Raw genomic sequence first — 19292 nt, 5'->3', positions numbered from 1 at the left:
ATACGGTGATGGCAGATTAGGCAACAACAAAGCACGTGGAGCAGTACGACAAACGTTTACATCTAAACGGCAACAACGCAGAAAAATTACGAAGATATCAAAATAACCTAAAATAAGTTTTATTTTATGATCTTTAATAAAAAATGTCTGGGGGAAACAAATGTTCTGTATTTTTAGAATGACCCTCGTAAATTCTATTTTTACAAAATTTCTTCAAACATATTTATTCTAGGTACGAAGATTGTTCATATGTAATTAGCTATCTCAAATAAGACATGTACTCACCCCACAAATTCCCTGGAAAACCCTGAGGGCCACCAGAGCTCTGTAGTCAAGTGATGCAAAAAGTGGTATTAATAACGTTGTTAATGAAATCATAAGGTTGCTGAAGCCAAATACTATCTTTGTGCCGTAGTATTGACCCATCATTCCTCCAGGTACCTGCGCTGCCCAGTAGAGCCAGAAAAATGCTCCCATGACAACGTTTTGTTCATGTTCGTCCCAGTCAAATCTGTTCTGAAAAACATGATTGAAATTCTTTCATGAGTTTTTACAAGGACAAATTTATAATTTGCTAAAAAGACTTTTCAACACTTTCGTGACAGAGAGAGAGAGAGAGAGTTTTCATCGATAATCTCTTTTCTGATGCTCTTGAGCACCTGTGCAAAAGCTGTAAAATTAAACCAGCGTTCTCAGTAATATCCAGTAGAATGGCCAGGAAGGGCGTCCCACGTCACCAATCGTGAGTTGCACAATGTGACTTGCGCCACTCTTCAGCACGTCAACGTGCCCCGTAGGCTCAGTGCAAGTTTACGGCTTGTGTGCTCTCCGAAGAAGGCAGTTAGCACGCCGAACTGACGTAACCCGTATGATATCGATCTAACATCCAACCGCTTAGTGAAACCTATAAACCGAATATCAGTCTCGTAGCGATCATCCGCGATTAACAGCAATAGTTGTGAGCACTATCTAAATATCATACAATGTAACAGAACTGCGCGCTGTATTTCTGGAGGCAGCTGTGTGGGCTGTGGAAACCCAGAAAATGCGAAACTGTCTTTATGCGATCAATTTAGATTTTAGACGCTTAAGAGAACTCCTTGTAGAGGAAGCTAATTGAAACCCTCAGGGAAGTTTAGCATTGGTCAATATGTAATGAAGTGACATACATACATAACAATATAAAATGTATGTGTGTGTGTGTGTGTGTGTGTGTGTGTGTGTGTGTGTGTGTGTGTGTGTGTGTGTGTGTGTGTGCGCACACGCACTGCAATGCTTAAATTCGGACAAATTTCAATTTGAATTTCCCGCCATATCTTAAATCCGCCTGGTGTCGCGATTGGCATTCTTGAAAACCATAGGCATTTAATACAGTCAGAACCTGAAAATGGCTGAGACGTTGCGGACAAGTGCGGAGTAAAACCGAAGAGCCGCGATTATCAACCGTCTTCGCCCATTGAAATAGTTTGATTCTTCTGGTAACCAATCAACTATTCACGACATTTTGGCCAAGTATAATGCTTCGGAAAAGTCTGGGCAAGATATCGCTAACTCGGCGAGGAAACCTCACTCTAGGAAACACTTGCCACGAACTGCGGCAGTCATCGAAAAGGCCCAAGCGATGATATTGGAGGACGCGAAGCAATCCCGAGGAAACTGCCATCAGTATTGGATGTCAGCGAGCGAACAATGCGTCGGATAGCAGAGGACCACCTCATGCGAGCTATTTAGTCCAAAACTGGCTCTCGGATGATGTTGACATGTTTTGGTCAAAGGAGTTGTGGCCCCCGAATAGTATGTTTGGAGCGTGGTCGAAAGAATTACCAATAAAGACGAGGCACTCAGTGTCGCATTGCTGCGCACCGCTATCGAAGCAGCATCCGCGCTGTTTTAAAAAGTGAGCGCGGTCGCTTCAGGACAAGATTGAAGGCGGTCATTGGGACTGAAAGGGGGTTACATCGAGCAATGTTAGTCTGGAAAGATACCACTATTTATATGTAAAAGGATTGTCATTTGTATTTTATTTTAATAAATTTGCTTTTAAAAGAAGTTTCATTTGTCAGGATTTAAGTGCCGCACCCTGTGTGTATGCATGTCAACGATATCCGACAGCCAGTTTTGGACTAAATGACTCTTATGACGTTGTGTGGCGGCGGCGCGGTCTTTTTCTATGAGAGCCTGAAAACTATTTCTGTGGTCGGCCAGAGAGCGATGGAGAACATAATGACAGTAGTTTCCAGACCGCAAGTTGACATTCTTGTCCAGCCCTCCGAAAGAAATATTTCTATTCTCTCGTTACTCAGCGAGATTGTTCTGTAGTCACGTATCGCGCTGGATGTGCCTAAAAAATTATGTCATCGGATGACACCCAGTTCAGGAGACAGGACGACATAAAAATTGAACTGAGTGAAACGGAACTGCAGGACGAAATTCGCTAGGGATATAGGTGAAATGTGTGAGATCTGTAAAATATGTGCGATAGTGTCGGAAGTTCCATGCGGCTTTTTGCGGATGATGCTGTAGTATACAGAGAAGTTCCAGCATTAGAAAATTGCAGCGAAATGCAGGAAGATCTGCAGCGGATAGGCACTTGGTGTAGGGAGCGACAACTGACCCTTAACATAGACAACTGTAATATATTGCGAATACATAGAAAGAAGGATCCTTTATTGTGTGATTATATGATAGCGGAACAAACACTGGTAGCAGTTACTTCTGTAAAATATCTGAGTATGCGTAGGGAACGATTTGAAGTGGAATGATCATATAAAATTAATTGTTGGTAAGTCGGGTACCAGGTTGAGATTCATTGGGAGAGTCCTCAGAAAATGTAGTCCATCAACAAAGGAGGTGGCTTACAAAACACTCGTTCGACCTATACTTGAGTATTGCTTATCAGTGAGGGATCCGTACCTGGTCAGGTTGACAGAGGAGATAGAGAAGATCCAAAGAAGAACGGCGCGTTTCGTCACAGGGTTATTTGGTAAGCGTGATAGCGTTACGGAGATGTTTAGCAAACTCGAGTGGCAGACTGCAAGAGAGGCGCTCTGCATCGCGGTGTAGCTTGCTGTCCAGGTTTCGAGAGGGTGCGTTTCTGGAGGAGGTATCGAGTATATTGCTTCCTCCCCTCCCTCCCTCCCCCCCCCCCCCCGCGCCCCCCCCCACTTATACTTCCCGAGGAGATCACGAATGTAAAAAGAGAGATTCGAGCGCGCACCGATGCTTTCCGGCAGTCGTTCTTCCCGCGAACCATACGCGACTGGAACAGGAAAGGGAGGTAATGACAGTGGCACGTACAGTGCCCTCCGCCACACACCGTTGGGTGGCTTGCGGCGTATAAATGTAGATGTGATATCTTGCGTATGTATGCAAAAATGTGGATGAAAGACTCCTCAACCTCTAGATCGATTTCAACCGAACTTGGTACACACACTGCTTACTATCTGGAAAGAAATACTACGGAGGTAAGAACCAGAAACTTCTTAGTGCTTTGCCAGTTTCGTAATGCTGTAGAAAGGGAACCATCGTTCAGAATTACGTCAAATTCGAATAACAGACTATTGACGCAGGGGGAAACGTCAGGGGAAAAAAATTAACGGAAGTTTCACTCATAGATGGCTCCGAAAGTGTCATATGCACACTAACAAATGCGCGGCACACGGTTGTTGCTTAGTTTGCGACCGAGACGCCCAACATGACTGTCCCCATGAACGATCGCACGATGCTGGTAAAGATCTTTTACAAGAACGGTGACTGTGTCCTGGTATATATCGAAAAGTTTCGGACACTCATTCGTAACAAAAAAGGCGTTATTTTAATGTCTTGACGAAATGGGTAAAATGACGAACTGGGTAAAATGACGAACTGGTTAAAATGACGAACTGGTTAAAATGACGAACTGGTTAAAATGACGAACTGGTTAAAATGACGAACTGGTTAAAATGACGAACTGGTTAAAATGACGAACTGGTTAAAATGACGAACTGGTTAAAATGACGAACTGGATAAAATGACGAACTGGATAAAATGACGAACTGGATAAAATGACGAACTGGATAAAATGACGAACTGGATAAAATGACGAACTGGATAAAATGACGAACTGGATAAAATGACGAACTGGATAAAATGACGAACTGGATAAAATGACGAACTGGATAAAATGACGAACTGGATAAAATGACGAACTGGATAAAATGACGAACTGGATAAAATGACGAACTGGATAAAATGACGAACTGGATAAAATGACGAACTGGATAAAATGACGAACTGGATAAAATGACGAACTGGATAAAATGACGAATTTTTCAATACTCCTGTTTCATTCCCTCCTGTGGCGTGATCACAGGCGTGTGTGAAACTGACATGTATGAATAAACAGAAAAGGGTCCCTCTAACACCCTCCCCCCGCCAGTTCTCCCCAATTTGACAACACCCGCCCCCATTTATTGAGAATTTTAAAAATGTGCCTTTACAGAGAAAAATTATAAAGGATTGCTAGGTACCTGCAGGTAGGCAAACACTTGATACACCTATGGCGCCATTTGCCTCCTTGCAGTCGCCTAGCACAGCTTCGAAGGTTCTCTCTGTGAAGGAACATTTCCAACATTCTCGAGAATGTATGTTTGGGACACAGCACTACAAGAAAGTGAGTCACGGACTGTGGGAAACTGGGAAATAAAAGAATCTAAGCTTTTGAGGTGTGGAAGTGTGTTGACAATTAGGTGGATGAGTAAGACAAGAAATGATGAGGCTTCCTGCGGAATCAGTGAGGGAGACATGTGGTGAACACTGACACGAAGAATGACCAGGATGATGGGACATTTGTTAAGATGTCAGAGATTAATTTCCATGATACTTGAGTACACAGTAGAAGGTAACTGTACGGGGAAGACAGACTGGAAAATATCCAACAAATAACTGAGGACATAGAATGCAAGCGCTAATCTTGAGATGAAGTTTTTTTTGTGGTTGTAGGGCGCACAACTTCAATTGTCATTAGCGCCCAGACTACGTTAGGAATGCACCGCGTGGCACAAGTTTAAAACAGCAACTAAAAGGGAAAACAAGATAAAAGACGGACTGATAGGCAGAGGATTAAAAAAACAGCATAATCAAATGTCCTTAGAGAGGTTTGTCAAGTTGATAAAACGAAGAACGCGAGCAGCTACTCCTGGGTCATCCGCTAAAACGGCATCTAGAGTACATGGCAGGCCAAGATCAAGACGCAGTGTGTTAAAATCCGGACAGGACGTTAAAATGTGGCGGACCGTCACCAATTGCCCACATGGGCAGAACGGCGCCGGCGCAGCCGTCAGCAGATGGCGATGGCTGAACCGGCAGTGTCCAATTCGTAACCGGGCCAAAACGACCTCCTCCCGTCGAGAAGGGCGGGAGGAGGACGTCCAAGCCGCGGGAAGAGGTCTCAAGGCCCGAAGCTTGTTGTCCGTAAGTGCAGCCCAATCGGCATGCCACAGCGATAAAATGCGCCGACAAATGACCCTGCTACAATCTGACGAAGGGACACAACAAGAAGCTGTCCGAGGCTGGAGGATTGCAGCCTTGGCCGCGGCATCTGCAGCTTCGTTCCCAGGGATACCGACATGGCCAGGAACCCACATAAAGCTAACCGGAAAACCGACGTCCACCAGCTGCTGAAGACAGCGTTGGATCCGGTGCACGAAAGGGTGAACCGGATACGGATCACTGAGGCTCTGGATGGCGCTCAGGGAATCGGAGCAGATGACATAAGCAGAATGTCGGTGGCGGCAGATGTAAAGAACAGCCTGGTAGAGGGCAAAGAGCTCAGCTGTGAAGACCGAACAATGGCCATGGAGCTGGTATTTGAAACTTTGTGCCCCGACAATAAAAGAACACCCGACCCCGTCATTGGTCTTAGAGCCATCTGTATAAATGAAGGTCATATTAATGAACTTCGAACGAAGTTCGACAAAATGGGAGTGGTAGACCGAACCGGGGGTAACGTCCTTTGGGAGCGAGCTGAGGTCAAGGTGAACGCGAACCTGAGCCTGGAGCCAAGGTGGCGTGTGGCTCTCGCCCACTCGAAAGGTTGCAGGGAGTGAAAAATTAAGGTGTTGAAGGAGGCGACGAAAGCGAACTCCAGGGGGTAGCAGGGCAGAGACATACAACCCGTATTGACGGTCGAGAGAGTCGTCAAAAAAGGAACGATAAGACGGGTGGTCGGGCATTGACAGTAGCCGACAGGTATACCGACAGAGCAGTATATCGCGCCGGTAGATGAGTGGCAATTCACCACCGGCAGCATGAAGACTCTCGACGGGACTAGTATAAAACGCTCCGATCGCAAGTCGTAAACCCCTATGTTGTACGGAGTTGAGGCGGCGTAAGATGGATGGCCGTGCAGAGGAGTATACGAAGCTCCCATAATCCAGCTTGGAGCGGACGATCGACCGATATAGACGAAGTAGGACGGTTCGATCCGCTCCCCACGACATACCACTGAGAACACGGAGGACATTTAGAGAACGGGTACAACGGGCAGCCAAATATGACATGTGGAGACCAGCTAAGTTTACTGTCAAATGTTAGACGTAAAAATTTTGTCTCCACGAATGGGATAGCAACGGGACCGAGTCGTAAGGACGGTGGGAGAAACTCTTTGTAGCGCCAGAAGTTAATACAGACCGTCTTCTCGGCAGAAAAACGGATGCCATTGGCGACACTCCAGGAGTAAAGACGGTCAAGAGAACGCTGAAGACAGCGCTCCAGGAAACATGTACGCTGCGCGCTGCAATAGATGGTAAAATCGTCTACGAAAAGGGAGCCTGATACATCAGCTGGGAGGCAATCCATTATTGGATTGATCGATATGGCAAAGAGAGCGACGCTCAAAACTGAGCCCTGTGGCACCCCATTCTCCTGGCAAAAGGTGTCTGACAGGACAGAACCCACACATACCCTGAACTGTCGATCCATTAAAAAGGAACGAATAAGAAGAGGGAGGTGACCGCGAAGGCCCCATGTATGCATGGTGCGGAGAATGCCCGCCCTCCAACAGGTGTCGTAAGCCTTGGTTCAAATCAAAGAACACAGCCGCGGTCGGGCGCTTCCGCAAGAAGTTATTCATAATGAAGGTCGACAAGGTAACCAGATGGTCAACAGCAGAGCGGCGCCTACGAAATTCACATTGTACATTGCTAAGTAGGCGTCGAGACTCGAACAACCAAACCAAACGAGAGTTAACCATTCGCTCCATCACTTTACAGACACTGCTGGTAAGCGAGATGGGTCGATAACTGGAAGGCAAGTGCTTGTCCTTCCCCGGCTTAGGAATCGGTACAACAATAGACTCGCGCCAGCATGCGGGACCATGTCCCTCAATCCAGATGCGATTATAAGTACGAAGAAGAAAACCTTTACCCGCAGGAGAAAGGTTCTTCAGCATCTGAATATGAATAGAATCAGGCCCTGGAGCGGAGGACCGTGACCGGCGAAGTGCGTTTTCAAGTTCCCGCATGGTGAATGGGGCATTATAACTTTCACGATTCAAGGAGCGGAAGTTAGGTGGCCTAGCCTCCTCTGCCTGTTTGCGGGGGAGGAAGGCAGGGTGGTAATGAGCGGAGCTCGAAACCTCTGCGAAAAAGCGGCCGAAGGCATTGGAGACATCCTCAGGGGCCACAAGGACGTCATTCGCGACCGTCAATCCAGAAACTGGTGAGTGGACCTTAGTGCCAGATAGCCGGCGCAGGCTACCCCAGACAACAGAAGAAGGAGTAAAACTGTTGAAGGTGCTTGTGAAAGCAGCCCAGCTGGCTTTCTTGCTTTCATGAAGAAGTTTGGTTGGGTGACGAATTTGTGGCGGGTCATATCAAACCAGACAGAAGACTGATCACGAAAAAGAAAAAATATAATAGTAATTGTACCGAGACCCTACCCCTCAAATTAAGATTCGTTTTTGGCATGGGTGGAATTCAAACCCAAGCCAGCCGTTCTCATTTATACTTCCCGTGTCTCATTAAATCATGTGAAGTGAATGATGGTATGGTTCGTTCGATAAGGTTATTGACATACTCCTTTCCCATCCTCCTCCATCTACACTGACCTTGCCAACAGACAAATTTTGATCGACCTGCCTTACTGGCATCTTAAGCAGGCATTTCTAGTGCTAGGAGCTTATTTATGAGTTTTTAGAGCAGTGAAAATGTGACCACCTGTAAGATACCTTAAGAACCAACTTTTGCAGCGCATATGTACAAGAAGAGAGTCAATGAGATTCTAGAAGGTACTGACAGGGAGCTACGTAGACTCCAGTGCTGTGGCCAACTGCGCTAGATTTCTCAGTTGAGGATCTGTGTCAGCAACAGCCCGATAGATGTGGTCTCACGGACTTAATTGGGCTTAAATCCAGAGTGTTTGTGGCCAGGGGAGGACAGCAAACTCGTCCTGGTGCTCTTGAAACCATGCACGTACACTGTGAGCATTGTCCTGCTGGTAAAAGCCATCATGCCAACGTAAAACAATGTAGGGATGGAAAAGGATGGCCGCATACTTGGGTTGAACCTTTGTGCCTTCCAAAATGACGATATCATCCAGAAAATGTCATGAAAACATTCCCCAGACTAACACTCCCTCCTGCCAGGACCCTTCAGACACCTGTTGCAGATAGTTTGCTTTCAGACATTTTAAGCCATAAACGCCAATGGTCATGTGTCCAATAGAGCATAAAATGTGATTCATTTGAAAGGGCCACTGTCTGTACTGTGTGGACGTCCAGTTGCTGTATTAGCATGGAAATTCCAGCCTTTATACATGAAGCACGCGCCTGCTGTGGAGGCCCAAACACAGCAACGTTCGCTGAACGGACTTCGAGGAAACATTTGGCAACCCCGTGGTTCATCTGGGCTGTCAGTTGCTCAACGGTTGCGCGTCTGTTCGCCCGTACACATCCCTACAGCGGTCTTGCACCCCAATCTATGGCCTGTGGTACAACGCAGTTGACTTGGCGCCGGTTTTGGGTAGCGCCAATTTGCCATGCACAGTATACGTTAACCATGGCGACACCCAACAGTTTACAAATTTAGCCGTTTCGGAAATGCTTCCACTATTAGTCCAAAAACCAATGATCATGCTTTTTTCGACGTCAGATAAATCGCTCCGTTTCCTCATTACGCCAATGACTACACTGTTTTCGGCATCCCCAGCACACTATATACCCTCCACTGCCAGTGCTGCCACCCGCTGCCTGTGAGTATTTACTGCACGTTGACGTCGAATATAGCGCTGGTCATAATAGTGTGACAGGACCATGTAATTAAGACACCATGTAATTAAGACACAAAGTGAATAAATACTCGTGCAAAGTACCCATCAGCCATCAACATCCGTTGTACAGTTACTTCTTGAGGAAATAGAGGCTGTACTCGTTGCAGAGTCGATGGTGCTCTCAAAGTAAAAGTACGTAAGAAAATACAAAGACGCAGTGGGGAAGTAGTTTTCTGGTCATTTGACTTGTGCAAAGTCAAGAGATTCTTCTGTCATAAAATAAAAATGCTAAAAAAAATTGAAACTTTGTTAAAATTAAAAAGCATGTGTACTTAATATAATGCAATATTTGTGTGCCTTTACGTTAGTTTTACGTCGTTCGCACCACCGTTAAACTGCTCCTTGCGGTGGCGGGAATGTGTGGGTTGAAAAATGGTTTGATGTTTGTTATGCTACCGCTGATGGTATTGTTTATAATGTTACACTTTCGTAATTTCCGTGTTCCACATTAGATCCGAAGATGATCTGCATGGTAAACGACCAGTAGTCATCAATAAAAGATTGTGATCCGATGTTTCTTCATTTATTAACAACCGACGTAAAAGATCTTATGACATGGTCTCAATTGTAAAATGTTATCAGTCAGCTGACTTAGTGATCCTAAAGATTCTTAGGACTGGAGTGGTGAATTATTGAAGTTTGGATTTACATATCGTGAGGAGGCGAACAACAGATGGAAGCCAATTTTAGAGTAACTCCCGCTCCGATTTCTTATAGTCAGTTTTCATTACTGCTCATAAAACAGTTACCTCATCATCATCATCGTCGATTAGCTCGACGTGAGGAAGGCTCTTGTTAAGCGTGTAGTTGCTGGTTATGTTGAAATCAGGTTGGTAGCATTCGCTGACCACTGCACTCCCGTCTGACGATTGTTTCTTCACCATGGAGACTATAGCGATGTTGATGTTGCTCCTGATCATGTAGTTGACTCCACAGCCCAGGAAAGTGATATACCACAGCACAGTGGTGCATGACAGGCATCCTGTAACAGAGCATTAGGAAAGTGCTCCTCAGTTCATCTGAAAATGATTTTTGTTATAACGGGAATACGTTTATTTACAGGTTGCTGGAGTCATTGTAAGTTTATTTGCGTTTCCTGTTTCCCATACTGTCGCTTATGATTCAGTTTCAGTGAAGGATAACGTATGTTAATGGGCAAGATAGTGGCATTCTACACAGAAGCGCCAAAGAAATTGGTATAGGCATGCGTATTCAAATAGAGATGTAAAGAGGCAGAATACGCGGCTGCGGTCGACAAAGCCTGTATAAGACAAGTGTCTGGCGCAGTTGTTAGACGGTTACTGCTGCTCCAATGGCAAGTTATCAAGATTCAAGTGAGTGTGAACGTGGTGTTATAGTCGGCGGACGAGCGATGGGACACAGCATCTCAGAGGTAGCTAAGAAGTGGGGATTTTCCGGTACGACCTTTTCAAGAGTGTGCCGTAAACATCAGGAATCCGGTAAAACATCAAAACACAATCGCTGCGGCCGGAAAGAGATCCGGCAAGAACGGGACCAACGACAACTGAAAAGTATCATTGAACGTGATAGAAGTGCAACCCTTCCGCAAATTGTTCTAGATTTAAATACTGAGCCATCAAGTGTCAGCACACGATGCACTGAATGCCCATGTACCCTTGATGAGCACACTACACAAAGCTTTACGCCTCACCTGGGCTCTTCGACGCAGAAATTGGACTCTTGATGACTGGAAATGTTACCTGATCGGACAAGTCTTGCTTCAAATTGTATTGAGCGGATGGATGTGTACGGGTGTGGAGACAATCTCATGAGTCCTTGAACCTTGCATATCAACAGGGGAGCGTGCAAGCTGGTGGAGGCTCTGTAATGGTGTGGGGCCTGTGCAGCTGGAGTGATATGGGGGCGCTGATACGTCTAGATACGACTGACAGGTGACACGTACGTAAGCACCCTGTCTGATCATCTGCATCCATTCACGTCCACCGTGCATTCCGACGGACTTGGGCAATTCCAGTAGGACAATGCGACACCCCACACGTCGAGAAGTGCTACAGAGTTGCTCTAGGAACTCTCTCCCGAGTTTAAACACTTCCGCTGGCCACCAGACTCCCCAGACATGGACGTTATTCAGCATATCTGGGATGGGAAATTTCAACCACCTCGTACTCTTACGTTACTATTCAGACATTAGTCGAGTCCATGCCATGTCGTGTGTAGGCACTTTTGTGTCCCGCGGGGGCCCTGCATGATAGTAGGCAGGCGTATCAGTTTCTTTGGCTCTTCAGTGTAGTTCAGTAAATAAATTAGAAGTACTCATGTGCGGTTCTAGCGTGAACATTGGACATTTCTTTCGTGCATATTATCACGTACATAAAGTGTGTCTAAAATTATGCAGGGACAAAGTTTTTAATAAGAAAAAGGTATGTATCATTCTGAAAATGAATTACATTTTTAATGTCTGTACTTCATTTTTAAAATAAAATTAGGTTGTGAACTACTTTATTTTCTTCTCAGGAAGCAGGGAACTGAAATGCAACACTTCTGTTGTCTATAATAAAGAATTAGGTCTCCACTTTCAATAACATTTACAGAATTATTTCCTCATCTGCATCAAAAATGTATTAAATGGCTTGCAACTTTGATTTCTTCCTTGTTCTCGTCGTCAGTTGTTGATCTGTTTACTAACGCATAAGTTATAAAAAACTGTTCTCATATCATGGCCATTTTGGTGAATGAGACTTTCCTCTGCAGGAATCTAGGGACAGATTGCACGAAGTGCAACACCTTGTCAGTTTTGAGACGACGATGAGTGCCATATTTGTTCAAATAGTTTTAATTTTCAGAGTCAGCCATTCACGCTTTTTACGTTATTGGTTTCGACCATCTCCATAAGTAGTCTTCAGATTGGATTCGTTTCAAGAATCGCAAGGAAATGTTATTAAGCCTCTAAGGAGGTATTTTACGAACACCTCGTTCCTCTGATTTAGTACTGCTTACCAGTCTGGGACCATTGACAGTAGATGAATAGTAGCATGTTTCGCTATTAATAGATGATCCACGGATTGCCACTTGTGGAGAGTGAAACTAGACATCAGGACTACAATCACAGCCCAGTTGTGTTCGATCATATTCAGATCTGCGGGGGAGGAGGCGCCAGCACCTCAATTGGAACTCGCCACTGTGTTCCTTGAACCACTCCATCGCGCTCCTGGCCATGTGATGGCGTATTATTTTGTTGAAAAATGCCACTGCTGTTGGGTAACGTGACTATCATGAAGGGGTGTACGTGGTCTGCGACCAGTGTACGATACTCCTTGGCCATCATGGTGCCTTGCTTGAGCTTCACTACAGCTATAGTTGCCCACGTTGATGTTCCACAGAGCGTAACGGAGCCGTTGCCAGCTTGCCTCCATCCCGCAGTACAGGTGTCTAGTTATTCCCCTGGAAGACATCGATTCGCACCATCCAATCAGCATGATGAAGCTATGGGGATTCATCAGACCATGCAACGTGTCATCTGTGCTACTGTGCCAATGTGTAGTGCCGATGTTCACATGCCCACTGCAGACGTAGTTGCACATGTCGTGGTGCTAACATTGGCACATGCATGGATTGTCAGCTGCGGAGGCCCGTCATTAGGAGTGTTCGGTGCACTGTGTGTTCACACACACTTGCACTCTGCCCAGCATTCAAGTCTGATGTTAATTCCGCCATAGTTTGCCGCTTGTCCTATTTTACCAGTTTATCCAGCCTACGATGTCCGACGTTTGTCATAGTGATGACTGTCCAAACCCACGACGTCTGGACATGGTTTCACGTACGTGTTGCTACATGTTTGAGACACCAAAGCACTCCTCGAACACCCGACAAGTCGTTCAGCTACTGGAAAGCTCCTACTGAGCATCCGGGCCATCACAATGTGCCCTCGGTCAAACTCTGATCGATCACACACCTTCCCCAGTCTACACATGGACGGCACACTCACTGATACTGCATGCACCGTATGTGTGACACATATCCTATGAAAGTCCGCACTGGCTGCGATACTTACCCCACTTCTCGTGAGGTAAGCGGCTAACTTTACGTAACTCAGGTCTAATACAACAATCTCAAAATTAAGCGATTCTTAAAATATTACTAAGTATTTTTGTTCATTATATCAAGGCACCGGAAATAGTTCTGGTAGTTCAGGAGATATGGCGTCATTACTACGGAGATACGTGAAAAAATGCTTCATGATACATGAAGCATTAATACATTTATTCTTTACTACTAACACTCACAGTCGAGTCAACTTGAGGAAATCCTGACAACTGGCAGTGCTTTTGACAGCTTTTAACTGCAAGTGCAAACGGGTTGTAGGCGAAAGCAATAGCCCTGTCTATATACCTATGAAGAAGCGTTGCCACAGAGACGTTTAAAAAAATCACGTTGTAGATACGCGAAGCAGCTGCGCCCAGAGTACAGAAACTGTACTTATACATTTGTACATTATTCATATTTGTTTGTACGACTGCTTCGTAACCTCTAAGTGTTTTCAGGAATACATGGAAATTAACTTTTTGCGATGTTACGCTATTCACACAGTTCATTTTTTGTTTTCGTTTTTCACAGAAAATTGATAAAAAAAATACCTTAGCAACGTCGGGTTTATCAGCTGGTATTAGTATAATATACGGCTTATAATCATGAGCCAAACGAATACTTTATTCCGGGCCAGCATTTGCGGACGACTGTGCTAGATTGTAGCAGTAGCAGTTTGCACGCTCACTATTTTGTTGCTCTGAAATACTGCATTTAACACATGGTATTAGAGTAAGGAATGATAAGATCAGGTTACTCTCCAAGTTTAGGATATAAAATACAACACCATTTTACTTTGGTCCCTAAACAATACGTGCATTTTCTTGGATGATTATCGTCATAAAATTATTTAAAACAAATTCTTTTCACATCATGACAAAATATAAATGCTTCCTTACTGCAGCCATTTTTTAAATAGAAATTTGTGCAAAATAATAAAGTTAATACGATGCCTAAAGTGAGGCATTCAAGGACCAGAAATTAAATTTAAGAAAAAGATTACATTCAAAACCAAATGAAACAAATAAATATGAAGATGATCATTCTGATACACATTTTTAAAAAATTACCGTTTTGTAAGTACTGAACAAGAGACCTTTAAGTTTTGAGCTCAGAGCCTTAGTCATTATAATATGCAGCAAACAGATTTTATTTTTAATTGTTTACTGTCTCACGAGGAACTGTTCTTGGCATATTTTTACAAACCAGGTTTGTCCATGGTGGGTGGCTGCCCGGTGTGAAACCTACACCACTGTATGGGTGGTTTCAAAAAGTCATTCCCACCCCAGGTGGCTCAGTGACAAATCTTTACTGTACTCCAAATTAAATGCCTTATGCCGATAACCGTTTACCATCAGAACACCGATAATTCATACCTGCCTTGCTGTAGGCATTGCACGTAGACCCTACTTTGTTTTTTACCTTGACAGGGTATTAAAAAAACAAGGTTTACGTTATTCTTCAGTGCTTCTCGTGTCCTGCTGGCAAATTTCACAGTTACTAGGTAAAATTGTATTTCACTCTTAATATCTTCTACTGTTGTTAAACAGTAGTATTGTATCGTATTAGCCCGCAGTGACCTCCAAAGAAACGAGGAACTGCGGAACTACAACAGGTTATACAACATTTGTCCACCAACAACAAAGCAATCTTTACGCTAGACTGCTCGTATCAAAAGTCTGTGAGGAATACAGAATGACTGTAATAGTAGAGTTACAAAAATAAATACGTGTCTGTGAATTACTTTGTTATTGGTCATCAACAGAATCCTCTTCTGACCGGGATATTACGACTGGTTCGGACAACATTAGGGAATTCCCCCGTAAATTTTGCTGTGTTATCAACTTACGACACATAAGGTATGGGGAGCGCTCACTTTTGGAAATAAGCTAGAATTGTTACCGCTCAATGCAGATTTGGACATCACCGTCATTCCACTAGACAGTGGGTAAAATACCATTCAGTATGACTTGGACAGCTTTCTTTACTCCCATGTGCGGGAACACTTCCCTCGTTGTGCGCGGAGTCCGTAGCATTTGCTGACTATTGCAACGTGTCCAATCCGGCACTGACCAGTAGCACGTTTCTATTGAGTAAATCCATAGCGGACCCTCACTCTTCTGTACTATTATGATTTTTGTAGCTTCAGAATAACTACTCAAATATGATAAATGTGAGGTCGCATTGCTGTCTACTTCCTTTATTAACATTAATGAAATCCGATGTTTCTTGTCCAAAAGCCTAATACAAAAAAGTTGTCCTAAACATGTTTTCATAGAAGCGTTACGTAAGTCACAAACATTTTTAAAATATGCTCACTCTAAATTTCATATTCCAACAACAGTGTAAAATACATACGCAAGATGGTTAAAATGGCTCTGAACACAATCGGAATTAGCATCTGAGGTCATCAGTCCCCTAGAACTTACAACTACTTAAACCTAACTAACCTAAGAACATCACATACATCCATGCCCGAGGCAGGATTCGAACCTGCGACCGTAGCTGTCGCGCGTTTCTATACTGAAGCGCCTGGAACCGCTCGGCCACACCGGCCGGCACATACGCAAGAGAAAGGGATATTAGATTACATTGTTATTGCACTATTTCTCTGAGGATATCTTTAAGACAGCTACAGCCAGAGGAACCGAAAGATAACCAAGCAGTACATACATCATTCAACAATTAAGACGGCAGAAGATGATTGTCAACATTTATTCAGTGAAGCTAAGTTTAGAAATACGTAAACGTCTTGAGTTTGTTGGGAGAAGCTATACGAGATTTAAATGGTTGTCTTTAGGTGAGAAAGATAATGACAGGGGATAGTGATGTAAACATACAGAGGAAGACTTAAGGAGCTTGATACTACAGACACACATCGTAAAGATATAAAATGAAGACGTGGTCCAGATAGAGAACGAGAAAAAGCAAGTGTGTAAAGCAATGATTCTTCGGACGATGGAATTGTTTCTGAAACTGCACATGCAAATACTATCTACGACTGAAAAGCAATGTATTCCTATCTAACATTATTTAGAGGGCAGAGGAGTACTACACAAAGGAAGCAGCTACTCGGGTAGTAGCTGTATAGCTGTGGAGTGTACAGAGGGGCTTCTGAGACTAGGCGGTAGTTTGTGGTATTCTGATGAACACTCGCCAGTCGGTACGCAGATAACGACGTCAGACCGCTTTCAGAGTAAAGACACTTCGGGTGTCAAAATTTGATCAGTAAATTGGCGAAGTATTCGTAACGAAGTTCCCGAATTTACTGCCCCCAGGATAGTTCTCGCCCTCAAATTTTTGTGGAGGACGAGAGTTGGCTGAAACCCGAAGAAGGAAGCTCCGAGATATTTAGCGAGTCATAGAACGTGTATCGGAAGGATATACGTATTAGCCGCCATAGGAGGAGTGTTTATTACTATTGACAAAAATATTGTCGAAGTTGAGAGTGACAGAAGTTATCTGTTTGCATGTAACAGACGCTGGTGAGACCACGTTAACTGTTGGATTTCTTACCGGCCACAAGATTCCGCTGTGACACTTCTAGAGTCATTCATAGAAAGTCTACTGTCAGAGGGGCGTAAATACCAAGATCGTGTAATACTGGTTGGTGGCGATTTTAATCTACCGAATATAGACTGGGACCCCTAGGAAATCATTGCGGGGGTTACAGACAGACAGTCGTGCAAAGTATGTTTAAACACGTCTTGAGCAGTCTAGTTCGGCAGCCCACACGCAATGGAAGTACCTTAGACCTGGATACCTTAGACCTTGTTGCTGCAATCGGGCCAGACCTTAATCTACGGAGTCAGTGTAGAGGCTGGTCTCAGTGGTCATCGTATCATAGCGACTCTGGTTACGAACGTTAAGAAATCAGTCAAGACGACTAGGAGAGTTTCTCTTATGAAGAGCAGATGAGCAGTTACTAGCACCAAAGAGAATGAATTAACATCACTTGATTCCAATAAAGTGGAATCAGAGAAATTATGTGCAAAGTTTAAACAGACCGTAAATCATGTTCTGGAGAACGGTGTGCCTAGTAAATAGATTAAGGATGGCTTAACAACGACATTCGGAAATACTGAGAAAGCAAAGGTTGTTGCAATCTCAATTGAAAAGAAAATTCGTAGATGACAACAGGCAAAGGTTGTTAGAGATTCGGTTGTTTAGATCTGTACGCGAAGAATACAACTACCACCGTCATGCCTTAGCGAAAGATCTGGTCGTGAACCCGGGAAAATTCTAGTCCTATATAAAACCGCTAAGCGGGTCTAAGGCTTCCATCTACTCGCTCGTTGACGAGACTGGTGTGGCAGCTGAAGGTAGCAAAACTAAAGCTGTAGTTCTAAATTTCGCATTTAAGATATCGTTCACGCAGGAGACACTTACAGACATATCGTCGTTTGACCACTGAACACACTACCGTATGGACGACTCAATAGTATGTATCCCTAGCGTAGATAAACAACTGGAAGGGTTGAAAACAATTTAGCCGACAGGAAAGCCAATTCGATTTTACAGGCAGTACTCTACGCCACTGGCCCCTTGCTTAGCTTCCATTTATCGCGAATGTCACTCCCAGCGCAACGTCGCAGGCGACTGGAAAGCTTGATGTTACTTCTGATAAGTGTAGAAGGACGGATCCTCAAAATTACACACCAATATCCATAACATCGGTCTGCTGCAGATTTCTTGAAAAAATTTCAGTTCCAATATAACATTTCCTTGAGACAGATAAGTTAATATCCATGAATCAGCACGGTTTTAGAAAGCACTGTTCGTCCGAAACTCAGCCTGTCCTCGCAAATGATTATATGTGAATTGTGGATGAAGGGCAACAGGCGGATTCCATAGTTATAGATTTCCGAAAAGCATTTCACAAGGTGCCCCAAATGCTGACAAGGAGTATATGGAATAGGTTCTTAGATATGTAACTGGAAGACTTCGTAAGTGACAGAACCCATCATGTCGTCCTCGTCGACGACTGTTCATCTGAGCACGGGTATCTTCAGAAGTGCCCGTGGGAAGTGTGATAGGACCGCTGTTATTTCCTATAAACAGAGAGGATTTGGCGGACAAGGTGAGCAGCCAGAGAAGCAACAGCCTCCTGCATTTGGGGGGCCTTGCTCCCGAAGTAGGTACTTTGGTAGCAACGGAAGGAGATTTTCCCCCTACCACCAAGGGGGCAGATGTATTATGGAGGCCCGGAGGGCCCATTGTTCGTGGCAGAGAGTTTGGTACAACTGGTACTTGTGATGGGGATGGTAATGTAGCTGCAGCATATGTGGACATCAACCGAACGGTGTGTACTCGTTCAAATTTACGTTTAGCCTCTTGGTAAGAAACAGGTCCAGGGTCTTTTACTCCATGATTTTCCGCCCCTTTCGGAGTACCGTGCAGTCTGGCGAGCAGGGGCAGTGCTGCTCTCCGCAGCTGAGACAAGTGGGGGGAGTTGCAGTCTCGACATGTGGCGTTTGAAGTGCAGCAAGAAGACATGTGCCCGAATTTCTAGCACTTAACGCACCGAATAGGGGGGAGGGACGTATGGTTTAACGTCACAGCGGTAAACCATCACCTTGACCTTTTCAGGCAATGAATCACCCTCAAAGGCCAAGACGAAGGCACTAGTAGCAACCCTCTTGTCTTTGGGTCCCCTGTAAACGCGCCAGATGAAATGAACACCACGCCGATCTAGATTGGCGCGGAGCTCGTCGTCAGACTGCAAGAGGAGGTTACGATGTAAAATAATCCCCTGGACCATGTTGAGGCTTTTATGGGGAGTGATGGAAGCAGGAGTATCACCCAGCCGGTCACAGACAAATAACGCTCGGGATTGAGCTGGGGACGCTGTCTGAATCAAGACTGCACCGCTTCTCACCTTGGACAGCACTGTCACTTCCCCAAACTTACCCTCAAAATGT

At 44.6% G+C, this 19292-nt stretch overlaps 1 protein-coding gene across 2 annotated transcripts in view; it reads right to left on the bottom strand.

The window, feature by feature from the left end:
• LOC124777708 (sialin-like) overlaps window positions 1-19292 on the bottom strand; it is a 150359-nt gene that overhangs the window by 70666 nt on the left and 60401 nt on the right. The window contains exons 2-3 of one of the 2 annotated variants that reach the window (XM_047253204.1): window positions 10056-10288; window positions 286-516 (exon numbers count right to left, since the gene is read on the bottom strand). In XM_047253204.1, coding sequence (XP_047109160.1) covers window positions 286-516; window positions 10056-10288 — 464 coding nt within the window. Of the gene's footprint in view, window positions 1-285; window positions 521-10055; window positions 10289-19292 lie in introns of both variants that reach the window. The other variant, XM_047253203.1, reaches the window with a different exon arrangement.

Source organism: Schistocerca piceifrons, chromosome 2 (assembly GCF_021461385.2).
Source record: "Schistocerca piceifrons isolate TAMUIC-IGC-003096 chromosome 2, iqSchPice1.1, whole genome shotgun sequence".
In the NCBI taxonomy this organism is placed as follows: Eukaryota; Metazoa; Arthropoda; class Insecta; order Orthoptera; family Acrididae; genus Schistocerca; species Schistocerca piceifrons.
The sequence above is the reverse complement of the archived record's forward strand: the minus strand, read 5'-3'. Positions and strand labels throughout refer to the sequence as shown.